The sequence below is a fragment of the Ctenopharyngodon idella genome, chromosome 8, assembly GCF_019924925.1.
Source record: "Ctenopharyngodon idella isolate HZGC_01 chromosome 8, HZGC01, whole genome shotgun sequence".
Classification (NCBI taxonomy): Eukaryota; Metazoa; Chordata; class Actinopteri; order Cypriniformes; family Xenocyprididae; genus Ctenopharyngodon; species Ctenopharyngodon idella.
Genome location: NC_067227.1, coordinates 1,551,863 through 1,566,884, shown reverse-complemented (window position 1 = coordinate 1,566,884; position 15,022 = coordinate 1,551,863). Strand labels below are relative to the sequence as shown.

The following is a 15,022-nucleotide window of genomic DNA, read 5'->3' as shown; positions in this document are numbered from 1 at the left end:
AATAAATATAACAAAGGATAAACACAAAAAATAATGACCAGTGGTGAATATTACTTAGACACTTTATTTTATACAATAAAATACTATAAAAACTTTAAATTATCCACAGTATGAAAGGGTTTTAGTGCTTAATCTTACAAAATATATTCATTTTAAATTTGTTTGATATAAACATTTCCCATAAAAATACATTATCCACAGTATGTAAAGCTTTAATAAACATTCCCATAAGATATTTATACACATTTGTTAATATACCCAATATTACAAGCATCAATTTTTTAAAAAATAATTTCTGGAAACACTGTGAACAGTGATCATGGCACAGCGTTTCTACGGAGCCCCGGACATGACATGCAGGGAAAAAAATTGTAGGCTAAATCGTGCGCACGATTTATATTTCGTTCCCTCGATTTACTAAATCGTGCGCACGATTTACTATTTCGTTCCTTGCGCATGATTTATAAATCGAGGGAACGAATTAGTAAATCGTGCGCACGATTAAATTTTTTTTCTTGCATGTCATGTGCGGGGCTCCGTACTTTCAGTCAGTTCTGTGCTAGTTCTGTGTCAGTATGGCAAGCCATTTTACCTTAAATTGTTCCCAGCGTTACTCGTCGTAATTGCATTCTTACAAGTAACAATTCCAATTAGAGAGCTCTACAAATTAATTTTTACTAGTCATATGTCTCCATTGACTTCCATTCATTTTAATTACAGAGCTCTACAATTGAATTCTTACTAGCAAAAATGCAATTGAGTAACGCTGAAAACAATATAAGCTAAAACGGCTTGCCATAGGTCAGCGCAGGTGACAAAGTGCAAAGTTGGTTCCGTCTTAATGCGGACACAGTGAAACTGTCACTAGACAGCAGCAGATTCAGCGCCACACACATTAATACAGTAGTTATTGCCATCATTATTGTCCCATTCAGTGGCACCGAGAGCACCCGGTAAGTAGGACACGCAGAACTCGATGCGCTCGCGCGGGTCTATTCGTTCAGGAACACTGATTTTAAACTCAAACACGTCAGTTCCAGGTTCCCCGTAACACTGATCCAGGTACGTACACGGTACGTCCCGGTAACTGCGCCAGGTATCGAAAGTAATCCGGATGTGTACCGCTTTCTCGAAGCAGACGTTCTTAACGCGCACGGTGCCCAGAATGCAGCGTTTGCTGACGTCGCAGCTCTCCAACAGCACCATGTGATCCTGAAGCCGACTTCTGAACCCCTGGAAATCTCTGCAGGGCTGCTCGAACCCCACACTCAACCTCAAAGTCTTATTAGCAGGCTCTGTGGCGCAGCTCAGCTTCTTCAGTCGGGGTATTTTCAGCGGATCGCGCGGGATTTTGTCCTCCTTCTCGGAGAACAGGCGCACTGTGATGAGTGAAAGCCCTTTGGCGTCCGCGAACGCGACGCGTTTCTCCCTGCGGCCGCTTTTGATGAGGCCCTTTGAAGGGGAGTGTCTGTACTCAAACACCGGCTGATGGGAGATGCAGGGCCGCAGGGGTTTGGGAGAAGACACGCCGAGCAGGTGGTTGATGTGTGGAGAGCCTCTGCACCTGAAGCCCACGGCCACGTCCACCGACCTCACGGAGACAGAAGGACCAAACCGCGGCATCATGCTGGAGAGGGAACGAAGGGATAAAATTATGATTTGCACTTTACTTTCGAATCCAATTTTTACGGGTTTCCACACTTTTTTTCCTTTATGAAAAAAATACTATAGTAATTTATAGTAAATACTATAGTGTTTTTGAACCATACAGTAAATTATAGTATAGGCTACTGTGTATATATTATAGTATTTACAACACTTTGTTAATGAATGCTACAGCATACTGTAGTATTAACTAGAGTGAACTGATAAACTGTAATAAATACTGTAGTATAGGTTTAGTTTTTACTACAGTAAACTGTAGTGTATTGTAGTAGCTATAATATACCCTATAGTTGTAGAAAACTTAGTACAGTACTATTGGGCAAAGTAATTTGTTTATATTACTATATCACAGCACCTATAGAATTACCACAACAAATTAATTCAAGTACTTTACTATAGTATGGTTCAAAAACACTATAGTATTTACTATAAATAACTAGTATTTTTTCATGTTGCACACTCATATATTTTACACATTTTAATTGAATAATTGATTAAGGATTGTTCAATTATTCAATTAAAATAAGGATTGTTCAATTCAATGTCATTAAATTTTACTATTAATTGAAATTCGTAAATCTTAAAAAAAAAAAGGCTTAATGTTTTTTTGAGCGCACTCGTAAACAATTTCAAGTTGAAGAAATATTTTAGATTGGAGTTTTACTTGAAAAATATTGACTACAGAAATTCCCATGACTTTTCAGTGGCCAAATTTATTACTTTCCTTTACTTGTCCAGTTCCAGAACAATCAGATTTTTTTTTTTGAAATTCCCCAATATTTCTAGGTTTCCCAGGACTGGGATCCCTGGATTTAGTATTTTGCTGTAATCAAGACAATAAACTTACTTTGCACAAGTCATCTTCAGCAATCTAATAGTGAAATCCTCCTTCAAAATTACTTTTCCCCCAAAGTGGTCACACTGAGCTGATGCTGTAAAAACATACATAAAATGATTTTAACACAAGTTAGTAAATTAATAAATGTTTTAGAAAAATGCATGTGACATAGTAAAATCAAAATCTTACTGTGCTTTCATTTTGATCATTGCATTATCCTCTGAAATCCTTAAAATATTATCTTTTTTTTTCGGTATTAAAGGACATATGTGTGCGATGTCTCTTACTACCTGCTCGGCTGAGCTTCAGGAAGTGCTGTGTGAAAACTTGCGTCACTTCGTCTTTTATAGACGCTTGATCCCTCCTCCAAACTCAAGCCAAAGAGATTTACAAACACTAGACAGGACTTAACCAGCTATTTATGACCTGATCTGTGGGCTCAAGAGTATAGCAGACTAAATCCCAGGGCAAACTTATTTGGATATTTGACTGGTATCAGGGACATGAATTTATGAGGGGGAAAAAAAAGAAGATTTCAGGTTAATATTTATATGTATGTATGAGGAAAATAAGTCAGTCATGTGACTTTTTTTCCCCTTAATTTTTTAATCTTTTAAAATATCACAATACAAAACATCACTGTTTGAAATTTTATAAGTAAATTACTCTCACAAGGAATATTTGTTTGCATTTCTTTGCTCCCAACATTCACACACTATGCAACATATTATATTTACAAGATATACATGCAACACACCAAAATATATATTACATACAATACAACAACATCACAAATAAGCAAGAACAAATATTTTATTTTAAACGGATGTTAACAAAAAAAAAAAAAAAACATTAGTAGGTAGTATTAATTAGTATTAGTAGTATTAATAGGGCTCGTTTACTTTACATAACGATGAGTGGCACTAATGCTATTCTCAATGCTTCCAACATATCTTGAAAGTGATGAAATTTCTGTTTGATGCCATTTATGTTACAGTGAAATTAACATAATTATGCCTTAGGACAAAAGCATGAAAACTCCTCGGGCCGGTTACCCATAAAACAAACCAGCGAGCGTGATGTTTAACCTCATTAGACTTTCATTCTTCATGCTTGAGCTTCCTTTTTCAAAGAGAGGCAGAGCAAGAGAGAAAATTGCCAACACTGCCATATCAGACCTGTCTTTCGGCACGTAGCAGGCATCAGTGTGGTTTGAAACTTTGCCAATCAATGCCTCAAATGCAGAAACGCCAAACTGACTCACTGACTTTACTTAACTGATTAGTAGCTATAAACAAAAATAAGTTAAGAAAAGGTGTGCAAATGACAGTGCAAAAAAAATCTCACACCCATATATGCTTGTTGATCTGTATTCATTTCCAGCCTATGGCAAATTCCATTGCGGTGTGAAAAGTATTTTAAGAGACTTTTAAGAGGTTTTCTTTAGACTTCGGTCGACAGGGCCAAAAGTATAGATTCAGCTCAAAATACACCACAGATCATTTATTATAGCTTGTCAAATTTGCCCCTATTTAAAAAAAAAAAAAACACACCATTTTTGTGTGTGTCCCTTTAAATTCAAATGAGCTGCTGCTCCCGGCCCCCTTTCCAGAAGAGGGCGGAGCTTTAACAGCTCACGCTTCGGATGCTCAACAACAACAAAGATGGAGAATCTCACGCAGCCAAAATGAGGATTGTCAGTAACGGTGTTCAGCCTTACATTGTTCAAACCGGAGTCGACACTGATGGAGAGACTCAGGAAGAAGTAAAGAAGTAAAATAACAGCATGGCACCAACAATCTACTACAACAACTCTTCCTTTTGTTGTGTGTTCTCAGGGGCGGGGTTTATGTAAATTTTATGGTTAGTGATGTCATTAACCCAGGAAGAAGCTCGTTGTAGTTCCTACCAGCCGCTTGTTGTAGTCCTTAAACAGAGATTTCTTTAAAAGAAACTGTCTCTCTTTGCATTGAACTTTGAGCGTTGTAACTTTGCAGGTGTTGTTTATGTTCAAACAGCAACATTACACACTAACTAAAGTTAAAAAAGTCAAATCATAATCAACCACCCCTTTAAAAAATTGCACTTTGAAACCCGTTTTCAAAAGTTCACGTATTAAGGTCCCCAAAACGCCATTGTCATGTAAATGAACGGCCAAAATGCATAAAACGTTTTCCGTTTTTAGTTGAAATCTGTGTGGTGTAAGCGGTCCCTAAATCAAAGGTAAGGCAAGGAATGTTTTTCATAAACACTTTTTTTTATACTTGTTGACTCTCTCTTCACATCTTGATAGCAATCAATAATAGAAGTGGTCTAAATATTAAACAATATATCTTCTGTGGAAGTCTCAGGACCAAAAAAATGTTCATTAAATCATTGCATTTGGTCTGAACCAATGTCAACCAACGTATTTGCATACCTCCATGCACCTGCTCGCGCAGACATCACATGTCATCAGTGTGTCCCATGAGGCTATGCAGAGTTGTAGACACACAGAGCCTGTCCAAATACCCACATTTGTGGTCTTGGCCACTGGAGAGTGTGCGCACGCAACAGGAAGTAAGTGCACAAGACTGTCCAAATACAGGAAATACGTCATGTAAGTACAAGTGGTCAAGTGCAAAGACCGCAAGTGTGGGTATTTGGACAGGCCCACAGTCACCAAGCGCCGCACCAAGGCTCCTCCTGAACCAAAAAAATTACCGTAATACCACCTATGTCACGCGTGACCTTTCCAACATGATTACGTCATGCGTGGCGCATCTCAGAGCAGTGCAAGATGAGCATTTGTGGTTAAAAAGTATCATTTTACTATAGTATTTTAAATTACGCACTGCATTTTGTGTTTTAGGGTTACACAGGGTTACAACTTAACAGATAATGTCCTGGAAGAAAATTACAAGGACCTTTTCTGTTTTTCTACAATGATTTTCTTACATAGTACCTACCTGAACAACAATTATAGGTAGGGGAGAGTGGGGTAAGATGAGCCATTTTTTACTTATGTGGTCCTCAAGATAAGGGAAAATGAGGCAGAAGTACAATGAAAGTATTTAAAGTAATTTCAGGATGTTTCCTATCATTTTAAATGATCAGAATATATCTATGACAAAGGGTTCTAAAAATATGGCTTCTTATAAAAAAGTGTTCCTCTGGCTCAATTTACCCCAGGTTAGGGGTAAGTTGAGCCGAGTCAGTAGGTGGGTGTAAACTGACCATCTAACTGAATCTGAATCAAACCCATGTGAAATTTTAAAGATAATGTACCTATTTTAAAAATTAATTTAATAATCAAATTTCCTTTTACAAATATTCTTAGTAAAAATATTTTATAAATATTTCTTTTTTTAAAGCTAAATTAAACAACATAAAACCAACCAAATGAAGTTGAAATTTCAGTATCTTTAATTGTTTGCATTTCTGAAACAATATGTTGAACATCAAAGTTGTAACCTTCCCATAAACAGACTAAACAGAGAGTTTGAGTAAAATTAAAGAAAAACTAAATAAGAATGAATAAATGTCACTGAAACTAATAAACATTTTAGTCAAAAGGTTCTTGACATGGTAGTTTTCCTGCAATGTCGACCATGATAGGGCCATTAGAGACTACAGGTGGAAAGATATATATGATTAAACATCCTCTGGTTCGTATCAGAGAAGGATTTGGTGTACTTGTACACTGTTCCTATCAAATAAACTCGAAAATAAAGATAAACTAAACCAGTTGCGTAATATTACACTGAAATGACACCAGTTTATACTTCTTTTTTTTTTTACTTAAATTCATTGCCTTATGGTGGGGTAAGTTAAAACACTGGCTCAATTTACCCCACAGCATTTGGCTCACTTTGCCCCATAGCTGCCATTTTAGGAAAAGCTAGCTAGCTTACCAATTCAGAATAATATTTAGCTAAATGACTTGCATGATTTTATACGTTGCTAAATCACCAATATGCATCATAAATATTTTTAGACCTGGACAAATTTGCTTTGATGAAACAGCCGTTACATCTGTTATGTTAAAATTTTACTTTGACAAGCCAAAAACAGTTTTTAAAGTAAATAAGCGACTTCCACTCCTCCCATGTGCTTCTCCTTTTCACAGTCTGGCAGAAATGATGGGTGGTTCTAAAATATATGGTCACATGACAATAAAATGGTACGATTGCCAAGATACAGGGGGTGGGTCAACTTACCCACTGGCTCATCTTACCCCACTCTCCCCTACAAGCTAATAACATGCTGTATCATAAATGAACAATTATTACTGTAACTATCAACTTAATTCACGTATGAAGTGTGTACTGTTAAACATCTTTCTTCAGCTCTCTCCAGGCTGATGTGCTGCACGGCTGGCTAGCTGTTCGATGGTTTCCACTTTTTGTGTAATTTAGATGAAAATATGTGCCTTTTCAAAGTTTTTAAACTTTTCAAAAGTTGCTAAAAGTTAAAAAATGTTAAAAAATAGCTACATTTGTTAGGTGCTTTTTGGAAAAACAAAAGTTAGGGTAGTCTGAAAAGTTGTTAAATCTAGCAACAAAATGGCTAAGTTGGCAACACTCTGCGTGGCCTTGGAGAGAGAGCTCTGACAGGATGGTGAGATCTCATGTTTTCAAAGCTAGCTTTCTAGTTTAGCATCACTGAATCAACCTAAATACATGAATTTATACATACATATATATACATACACAGATCAGGCATAACATTATGACCACCTTCCTAATATTGTGTTGGCCCCCTTTTGGACTCCACTAGACCCCTGAAGGTGTGCTGTGGTATCTGCACCAAGATGTTAGCAGCAGATCCTTTAAGTCCTGTAAGTTGCGAGGTGGAGCCTCCATGGATTTGTTCAGCACATCCCACAGATGCTCGATTGGATTGAGATCTTGGAAATTTGGAGGCCAAGTCAACACCTCAAACTCGTTGTTGTGCTCCTCAAACCATTCCTGAACCATTTTTGCTTTGTGGCAGGATTATCCTGCTGAAAGAGGCCACAGCCAGCAGGGAATACCGTTTCCATGAAAGGGTGTACACGGTCTGCAACAATGCTTAGGTAGGTGGTACGTGTCAAAGTAACATCCACATGGATGGCAGGACCCAAGGTTTCCCAGCAGAACATTGCCCAAAGCATCACACTGCCTCCGCTGGCTTGCCTTCTTCCCATAGTGCATCCTGGTGCCATGTGTTCCCCAGGTAAGCGACACACACGCACCCGGCCATCCACGTGATGTAAAAGAAAACGTGATTCATCAGACCAGGCCACCTTCTTCCATTACTCCGTGGTCCAGTTCTGATGCTCTCGTGTCCACTGTTGGCTCTTTCGGCGGTGGACAGGGGTCAGCACGGGCACCCTGACTGGTCTGCGGCTATGCAGCCCCATACGCAACAAACTGTGAAGCACTGTGTATTCTGACACCTTTCTATCAGAACCAGCATTAACTTCTTGAGCAGTTTGAGCTACAGTAGCTCGTCTGTTGGATCGGACCACACAGGCCAGCCTTCGCTCTGTGCATCAATGAGCCTTGGCCGCCCATGACCCTGTCGCCGGTTCACCACTGTTCCTTCCTTGGAGCACTTTTGATAGATACTGACCACTGCAGACCAGGAACACCCCACAAGAGCTGCAGTTTTGGAGATGTCCCAAGTCGTCTAGACATCACAATTTGGTCCTTGTCAAACTTGCTCAAATCCTTACGCTTGCCCATTTTTCCCGCTTCTAACAAATCAACTTTGAGGACAAAATGTTCACTTGCTGCCTAATATATCCACCCACTAACAGGTGCCGTGATGAAGAGATATCCCCACATTCCCAAATTTCTATAAATCCTAATTATTGTTAATATGTAATTCATTATTTCCAGGAGCTCATTGCTTCTACCTTCAATTAAACAGTAATTGTAAATTAATTGTCTAAATTATTACATTATTAACTAACTGCATTCTCCAAATTGTAATGTTGACATGCATTCTCTGTAAAGCTGCTTTGAAACGATATGTATTGTGAAAAGCACTATACAAATAAATGTGAATTGAATTGAATATTCAGTGTTATTCACTTCACCTGTCAGTGCTCATAATGTTATGCCTGGTTGATGTGTATATATATATATATATATATATATATATATAATGCATTATATCAGATAAAAATGCTCTTTAATGCGACAGTTGCAGGTTACCACTTTTAGTGAAGCAGGTGTCTGTGCCTAAAAAAATGCAATATTTCACACTGAAGAGCCATAAAAAGCCATGTTGCTGTGTAAAATCACATTGAAGTGAACAAACATGTAGATTCTGGGGGTATGTGCATAATAATGACAGTGCTTGAATTTGGCAGAAACGCACTGCTGTGCAGCTCTTTGAAACGCTGCCGCTGTCGTCTGCTCTTCCGCTGCCATGACTTCAAGCGAATCTGTGGGTGGCAAAGAATGACGAAACACCCAAGATCAGTGTTTCCAAACCTCTTTTGTCTCAAAAAAACCATCAGTAAGAATCAAGAAGCTCTTCATCAGCACCAGCCCAGAAATGTGTTCATGCAAACTCATGCTGGATATCATTTAGCGCCATCAGTAACACTATCATAGTCACTTTTTGAACGGAAACAGACTTCCTCTCAGACTGAGGCACAGAATCTCATTTTATAACTGCATCTAGTTTGATAGCAGTTTGATCAAAATCAAAATCTTTCCATGTACTATAGCCTCTGGGTGGGAATCACTGTTGTGGATACTTTTGGAAGAGCTGAAGCAATGTTTATTATATTCCTGAGGTTGCCTTATGACTTCATGCAAGTTAACAGATGTCTAGTTTGCTTCCTGATAATTGGTCGATGTGTGAACTTCCTGTGCCTCATAACACCAGACTTCACTATTAATTCCAGTATATTTGCACAATGCATTAGCCAATAGCTGGATTGTGACCTAGTTTTGAGAAAAGAGATGAACAGTTTTCTATGACTTATGCCAGAACTGATGATGGACAGTGTGACTTCCTGTTACTTAAAGGAAGGCGAGTGTGAAATCGGAAGCTGTGGCAGAGGCCAAAAAGGTAACGTTGAGAGTTTTCAAAAACCCCCACTTTACCAAGAATTTCATTTATTGACGTTAGTGAACAGTGGGTGTGGTAAAGTAGCTGATAAAAGTTCAACAGCAATACTCATCGATTTCTAATTAAATGTCCTTTAAAGGGATCAGATAAAACCTGAAGCTTCTGAAATTTACATCTTTCCAAACCTGTATGACTTTATTTCTTCTTCAGTACACAAAATATATATATTTGTTTTTGTCTGTACAAGTCAATGTTTTGGACCCCATTGACTTTCATTAAAAAAAAAACATCAACAGTTTAAATAGAATATTTTATTTGGAATTCCAAATGTTCCACAGAATAAAGTCATACAGGATTAGAACAACATAAGGATGAGTAAATGATGACAGAACTTTCTTTTTTTGGAGGGGGTGAACTATCTTATTAGTGACAAATCATTTCTTTCTGCATTATAAAACACCAGAATGTGACTTAAAGTTGCATGAAACAGAAGTTGCGATAGTCTTTTCTTCCATATTGTGACATATATCTGAGTGAAACAGCTTCTGGAACAAGAACAAATGTAGGGCGGGGCTTGATTTTGTCTGTGGGGAATTGATTGGATGGTTGAGGTTTGCTATTGGTGGATCTCGTGTGAGTGACAGGTTGCCCTGCCCTCATCATCAGAGAAGAGATGTTGTTGCAGTTATTTTGATTAAAGATTATGAAACACATGAATTTAAAACAATGATGTGCATGAAGAAATCATTTATAATAAATACTGCAGTGTTCCATAAAAACAAGAATGGTCAACTTTGATTTCATGGTGACTTTAAGGTGCGGTCACATTTAATATTGATCAGTGAAATTTCACAGTCATTCAAGTTGGTCACTCGAATTTGCAGCACTTACCAACAAAAAGCTGCTCGGTTCTGTGTGAGCTGAGCTTCATACATCCCTACACTACTATTGACAATAGAGAATGGACCTTTTTTGCCCGCATAATTTCACTGAAAATTCGCTATGTGGCCACATCTTTCCATATTGTTACGTTACTCTACCAGTAACAACCAGAATGACAAGGGATGACTGCATGATTCGATATGAACTGTCAAGTTTACACTTGCTTTATTAGTTTCTTGGCCACATTTCCATGATGTGAATCATGACCCTTGATGAGACTCTTATCTGTGTAAGGCTTCAGTGAATCACACATTTCATAATTTTGGAACAGCAATAAAAAAATATTTTGAATACTGGTTCAGGTTTCAACATGTGAAGCCACCACACAGGTGTATAATTCACACAGCTGGAGGAATGATCACGCACACCAGACGAGTCACGATAAAAAAAGTCAGCACAGGATATGGAGCAACAGGTGTTTCTCAAGGTGGAATAAGAGGGGTGTAAGGGTGCGATTAAGCAATTGTTATCTGCCGGAGTTGGGTTACAAGGTGAACGCAGGGCAGCGTGGGTTTTATTTACTGCAATATCTGGTTTCATTAGAACTTGTTTTATAATGTTGATGAACATAATTTGAACTCGTCCCTCAAAAAAAAAAAAAAAAAAAAAAAATTGTGGTTTTACAATATGTGTAGGCTACAGTACATGCACAATTAAAATCAATTAACATTTATAGGCCAAGCTACAATCACATTATGAAGGTCTATAATTCAGAATTTGCAGAAACTGGACTACTATTACATGACATTTAACCCTGTAAAGGCTGGCATTTGAAATAATAGCCAGAATTTAACACTTAAATTACATTTTTAACCCTGTAAAGCCTGACATATGAAATAATAGCCAGAATTTAACACTTAAATTACATTTTTAACCCTGTAAAGCCTGACATGTGAAGTAATAGCCAGAATTTAACACTTACATGACATTTTAACCCTGTAAGGCCTGACATGTGACATGTGAAATAATAGCCAGAATTAAACACTTACATGACATTTTAACCCTGTAAGGCCTGACATGTGACATGTGAAATAATAGCCAGAATTTAACACTTACATGACATTTTAACCCTGTAAGGCCTGACATGTGACATGTGAAATAATAGCCAGAATTAAACACTTGCATGACATTTTTAACCCTGTAAAGCCTGACATGTGAAATAATAGCCAGAATTAAACACTTGCATGACATTTTTAACCCAGTAAAGGCTGACATTTTAAATAATAGCCAGAATTTAACACTTAAATTACATTTTTAACCTTGTAAAGCCTGACATATGAAATAATAGCCAGAATTTAACACTTACATGACATTTTAACCCTGTAAAGCCTGACATGTGACATGTGAAATAATAGCCAGAATTAAACGCTTACATGACATTTTAACCCTGTAAAGCCTGACATGTGAAATAATAGCCAGAATTAAACACTTAAATTACATGTTTAACCTTGTAAAGCCTGACATATGAAATAATAGCCAGAATTTAACACTTACATGACATTTTAACCCTGTAAAGCCTGACATGTGAAATAATAGCCAGAATTAAACGTTAAAATTACATTTTTAACCCATAAAGCCTGACATGTGAAATAATAGCCAGAATTTAACACTTACATGATATTTTAACCCTGTAAATCCTGACATGTGAAATAATAGTCAGAATTAAACACTTACATGACATTTTAACTCTGTAAAGCCTGACATGTGAAATAATAGCCAGAATTAAACACTTACATGACATTTTAACCCTGTAAAGCCTGACATGAGAAATAATAGCCAGAATTAAACACTTAAATTACATTTTTAACCTTGTAAAGCCTGACATATGAAATAATAGCCAGAATTTAACACTTACATGACATTTTAACCCTGTAAAGCCTGACATGTGAAATAATAGCCAAAATTAAACGCTTAAATTACATTTTTAACCCATAAAGCCTGACATGTGAAATAATAGCCAGAATTTAACACTTACATGATATTTTAACCCTGTAAAGCCTGACATGTGAAATAATAGCCAGAATTAAACACTTACATGACATTTTAACCCTGTAAAACCTGACATTTGAAATAATAGCCAGAATTTAACACTTACATGACATTTTAACCCTGTAAAGCCTGACATGTGAAATAATAGCCAGAATTAAACACTTACATGACATTTTAACCCTGTAAAACCTGACATTTGAAATAATAGCCAGAATTAAACACTTACATGATATTTTAACCCTGTAAAGCCTGACATGTGAAATAATAGCCAGAATTTAACACTTACATGATATTTTAACCCTGTAAAACCTGACATTTGAAGTAATAGCCAGAATTTAACACTTACATGATATTTTAACCCTGTAAAGCCTGACATGTGAAATAATAGCCAGAATTAAACACTTACATGACATTTTAACCCTGTAAAACCTGACATTTGAAATAATAGCCAGAATTTAACACTTACATGATATTTTAACCCTGTAAAGCCTGACATGTGAAATAATAGCCAGAATTAAACACTTACATGACATTTTAACCCTGTAAAACCTGACATTTGAAATAATAGCCAGAATTAAACACTTACATGATATTTTAACCCTGTAAAGCCTGACACGTGAAATAATAGCCAGAATTTAACACTTACATGATATTTTAACCCTGTAAAGCCTGACACGTGAAAAAATAGCCAGAATTTAACACTTACATGCAGGGCTTTGAACCGGTTCAAGGAACGAAAACGAAAACCGGAAACGAACGAAATTTTGCCCGGAACATAACCAGAAACGGAAACTAAATCAATTTAATCGTTCTGAACAGAAACGCTAATTTGAAATGGCCATTAACCGGTTAATAACGTTATTTTTTCGTTCTATTTAATATTTTGATTTGGCAGTCAACCAATCACGAATTCAAATAGTACAGCCTATGCAAATATGACGCTGACGCATCCAAAGTGTGTGAAATGCCGCGCTGACGCGCTCAGGCTCAGCTGTCAAGTCATCATAGGTTAGATAAGTCACAATGGCAATGCCCTGGAATTAGTTTTTCCGATGATATGTCCAACCGTCAAGCATTAGGCCTACATTTAAGTGAAAATGAATGTCAAGTATGCTAATATGCAGCTTGTTGTGCGTTTTGAAACCAGGGAAAATTGCAGGATATGTAGAACATGAGTTCACACAACGTCACATCACGCACATGCAGCGCTTCTGTGAACGGAGAAAACAGAATAAAACTATAGGCCTACATTACACATATACAATAAAAGGGAATATTTAGACCTATAGGCTACGTGATATTTCACTATATAATTAGGTCTACAGATTAACAAAACGAAAGTGGTTCATTGTGGCGCACTCCAAAGATCCTGGAAAGGAAACAGATATTCTGCTTGTTTTCGTTATTTGTCTTTTGTAAATGTATGAATTATGTATTGAATATAGGCTAGCAATAGAAGCTGGAATGGCGTTAAAAAAGAAAAGAGAATTTTTCTTAAATTCGTTTTGGCTTGACGTAGGTCCTTATAGCCTGAATTAACTTTAGAGGTTTTGTGGTAAAATAAAATAGGGCAGTTTTGTTCATAATTTATGTTTACAAACATTATAATTATATTATATATTATATATAGGCTATGCTATTTGTAAACATTTTATTTTATTTACCGATGAATTACATTATTTCTGAATGTAATAATAAAATGCGATGTATACGCGACATATCTTTTATCCTCTCAGGAATAGCATCGGTATTTTTAACCATGCAGCAAACATTTTAAAATATCTTGAAAAACTACTTCATAAACCGTTAATAGTTTTTCCTTTCGTTTAATAGGTTTACATTTAGACAGAATCTTGTTATAAAGATAATTGTAGTCCTATTGGCTAAGACGGCAAATACTCTCTTTGTTTTTTAATGAATAAAATGCTGTACGTATTATTATTAGCCTATTATTATTAAGTAGGCTACATGCAAACAAAAAAAAGTTAAAAAATAACATTATTAATCGTTATGTTTTCTAAACAAACCGGTTTCGGAACGTTAATAATACAGAAGGAACGCTGGAACAGAAACGTCAAAATACCGATTCTGCTCGGAGTGAAACGATTAAAAATTTTTTTCGTTTTTTTTTTCGCCCTGCTTACATGACATTTTGACCCTTTAAAGCCTTACATGTGATATAATAGTCAGAATTTAACACTTGCATGACATTTTAACCCTGTAAAGCCTGACATGTGAAATAGCCAGAATTTTTTTTTTTTTTTTTTTTACGGGAAGAGTTTATTTAACCTTTAGACAATTGTATGATATAGTGTGAATATGGAGCTCAAGGAGGAAAAAAACACCTCAATTTTATTCAGAGGCTCAAAAAAATATACAATTCGGTGCAGATGCTGATATTTATGTGGCAGAAATGTATAAGATGAAATTCTGATTGTAAATTAATAAGATCTTTAACAGATACTTAGATAAAATGCATATAAATATCAGTCGTCACTCTATATCTGCCAATAATACGTCTTAGATGATATTTAAATG

The 15,022-nt window shown here is 36.5% G+C and overlaps 1 protein-coding gene across 2 annotated transcripts; it reads right to left on the bottom strand.

Annotated features, from left to right (window-relative positions):
* Nucleotides 1–44: 44 nt before the first annotated feature.
* ppp1r3c2b (protein phosphatase 1 regulatory subunit 3C2, duplicate b) lies at nucleotides 45–3,138 on the bottom strand. Of its 2 annotated transcripts, none has more exons than XM_051902311.1 (3): nucleotides 2,794–3,138; nucleotides 2,513–2,597; nucleotides 45–1,627 (listed from the first exon to the last, which is right to left on the bottom strand). In XM_051902311.1, exons 2-3 carry the CDS (start codon nucleotides 2,524–2,526, stop codon nucleotides 865–867), a joined length of 777 nt encoding a protein of 258 aa, XP_051758271.1. In that variant the 5' UTR covers nucleotides 2,527–2,597; nucleotides 2,794–3,138; the 3' UTR covers nucleotides 45–864. The 2 variants fall into 2 exon arrangements, with proteins under 2 accessions (XP_051758271.1, XP_051758270.1); XM_051902310.1 differs by having other exon boundaries at nucleotides 2,693–3,135.
* Nucleotides 3,139–15,022: the final 11,884 nt, after the last annotated feature.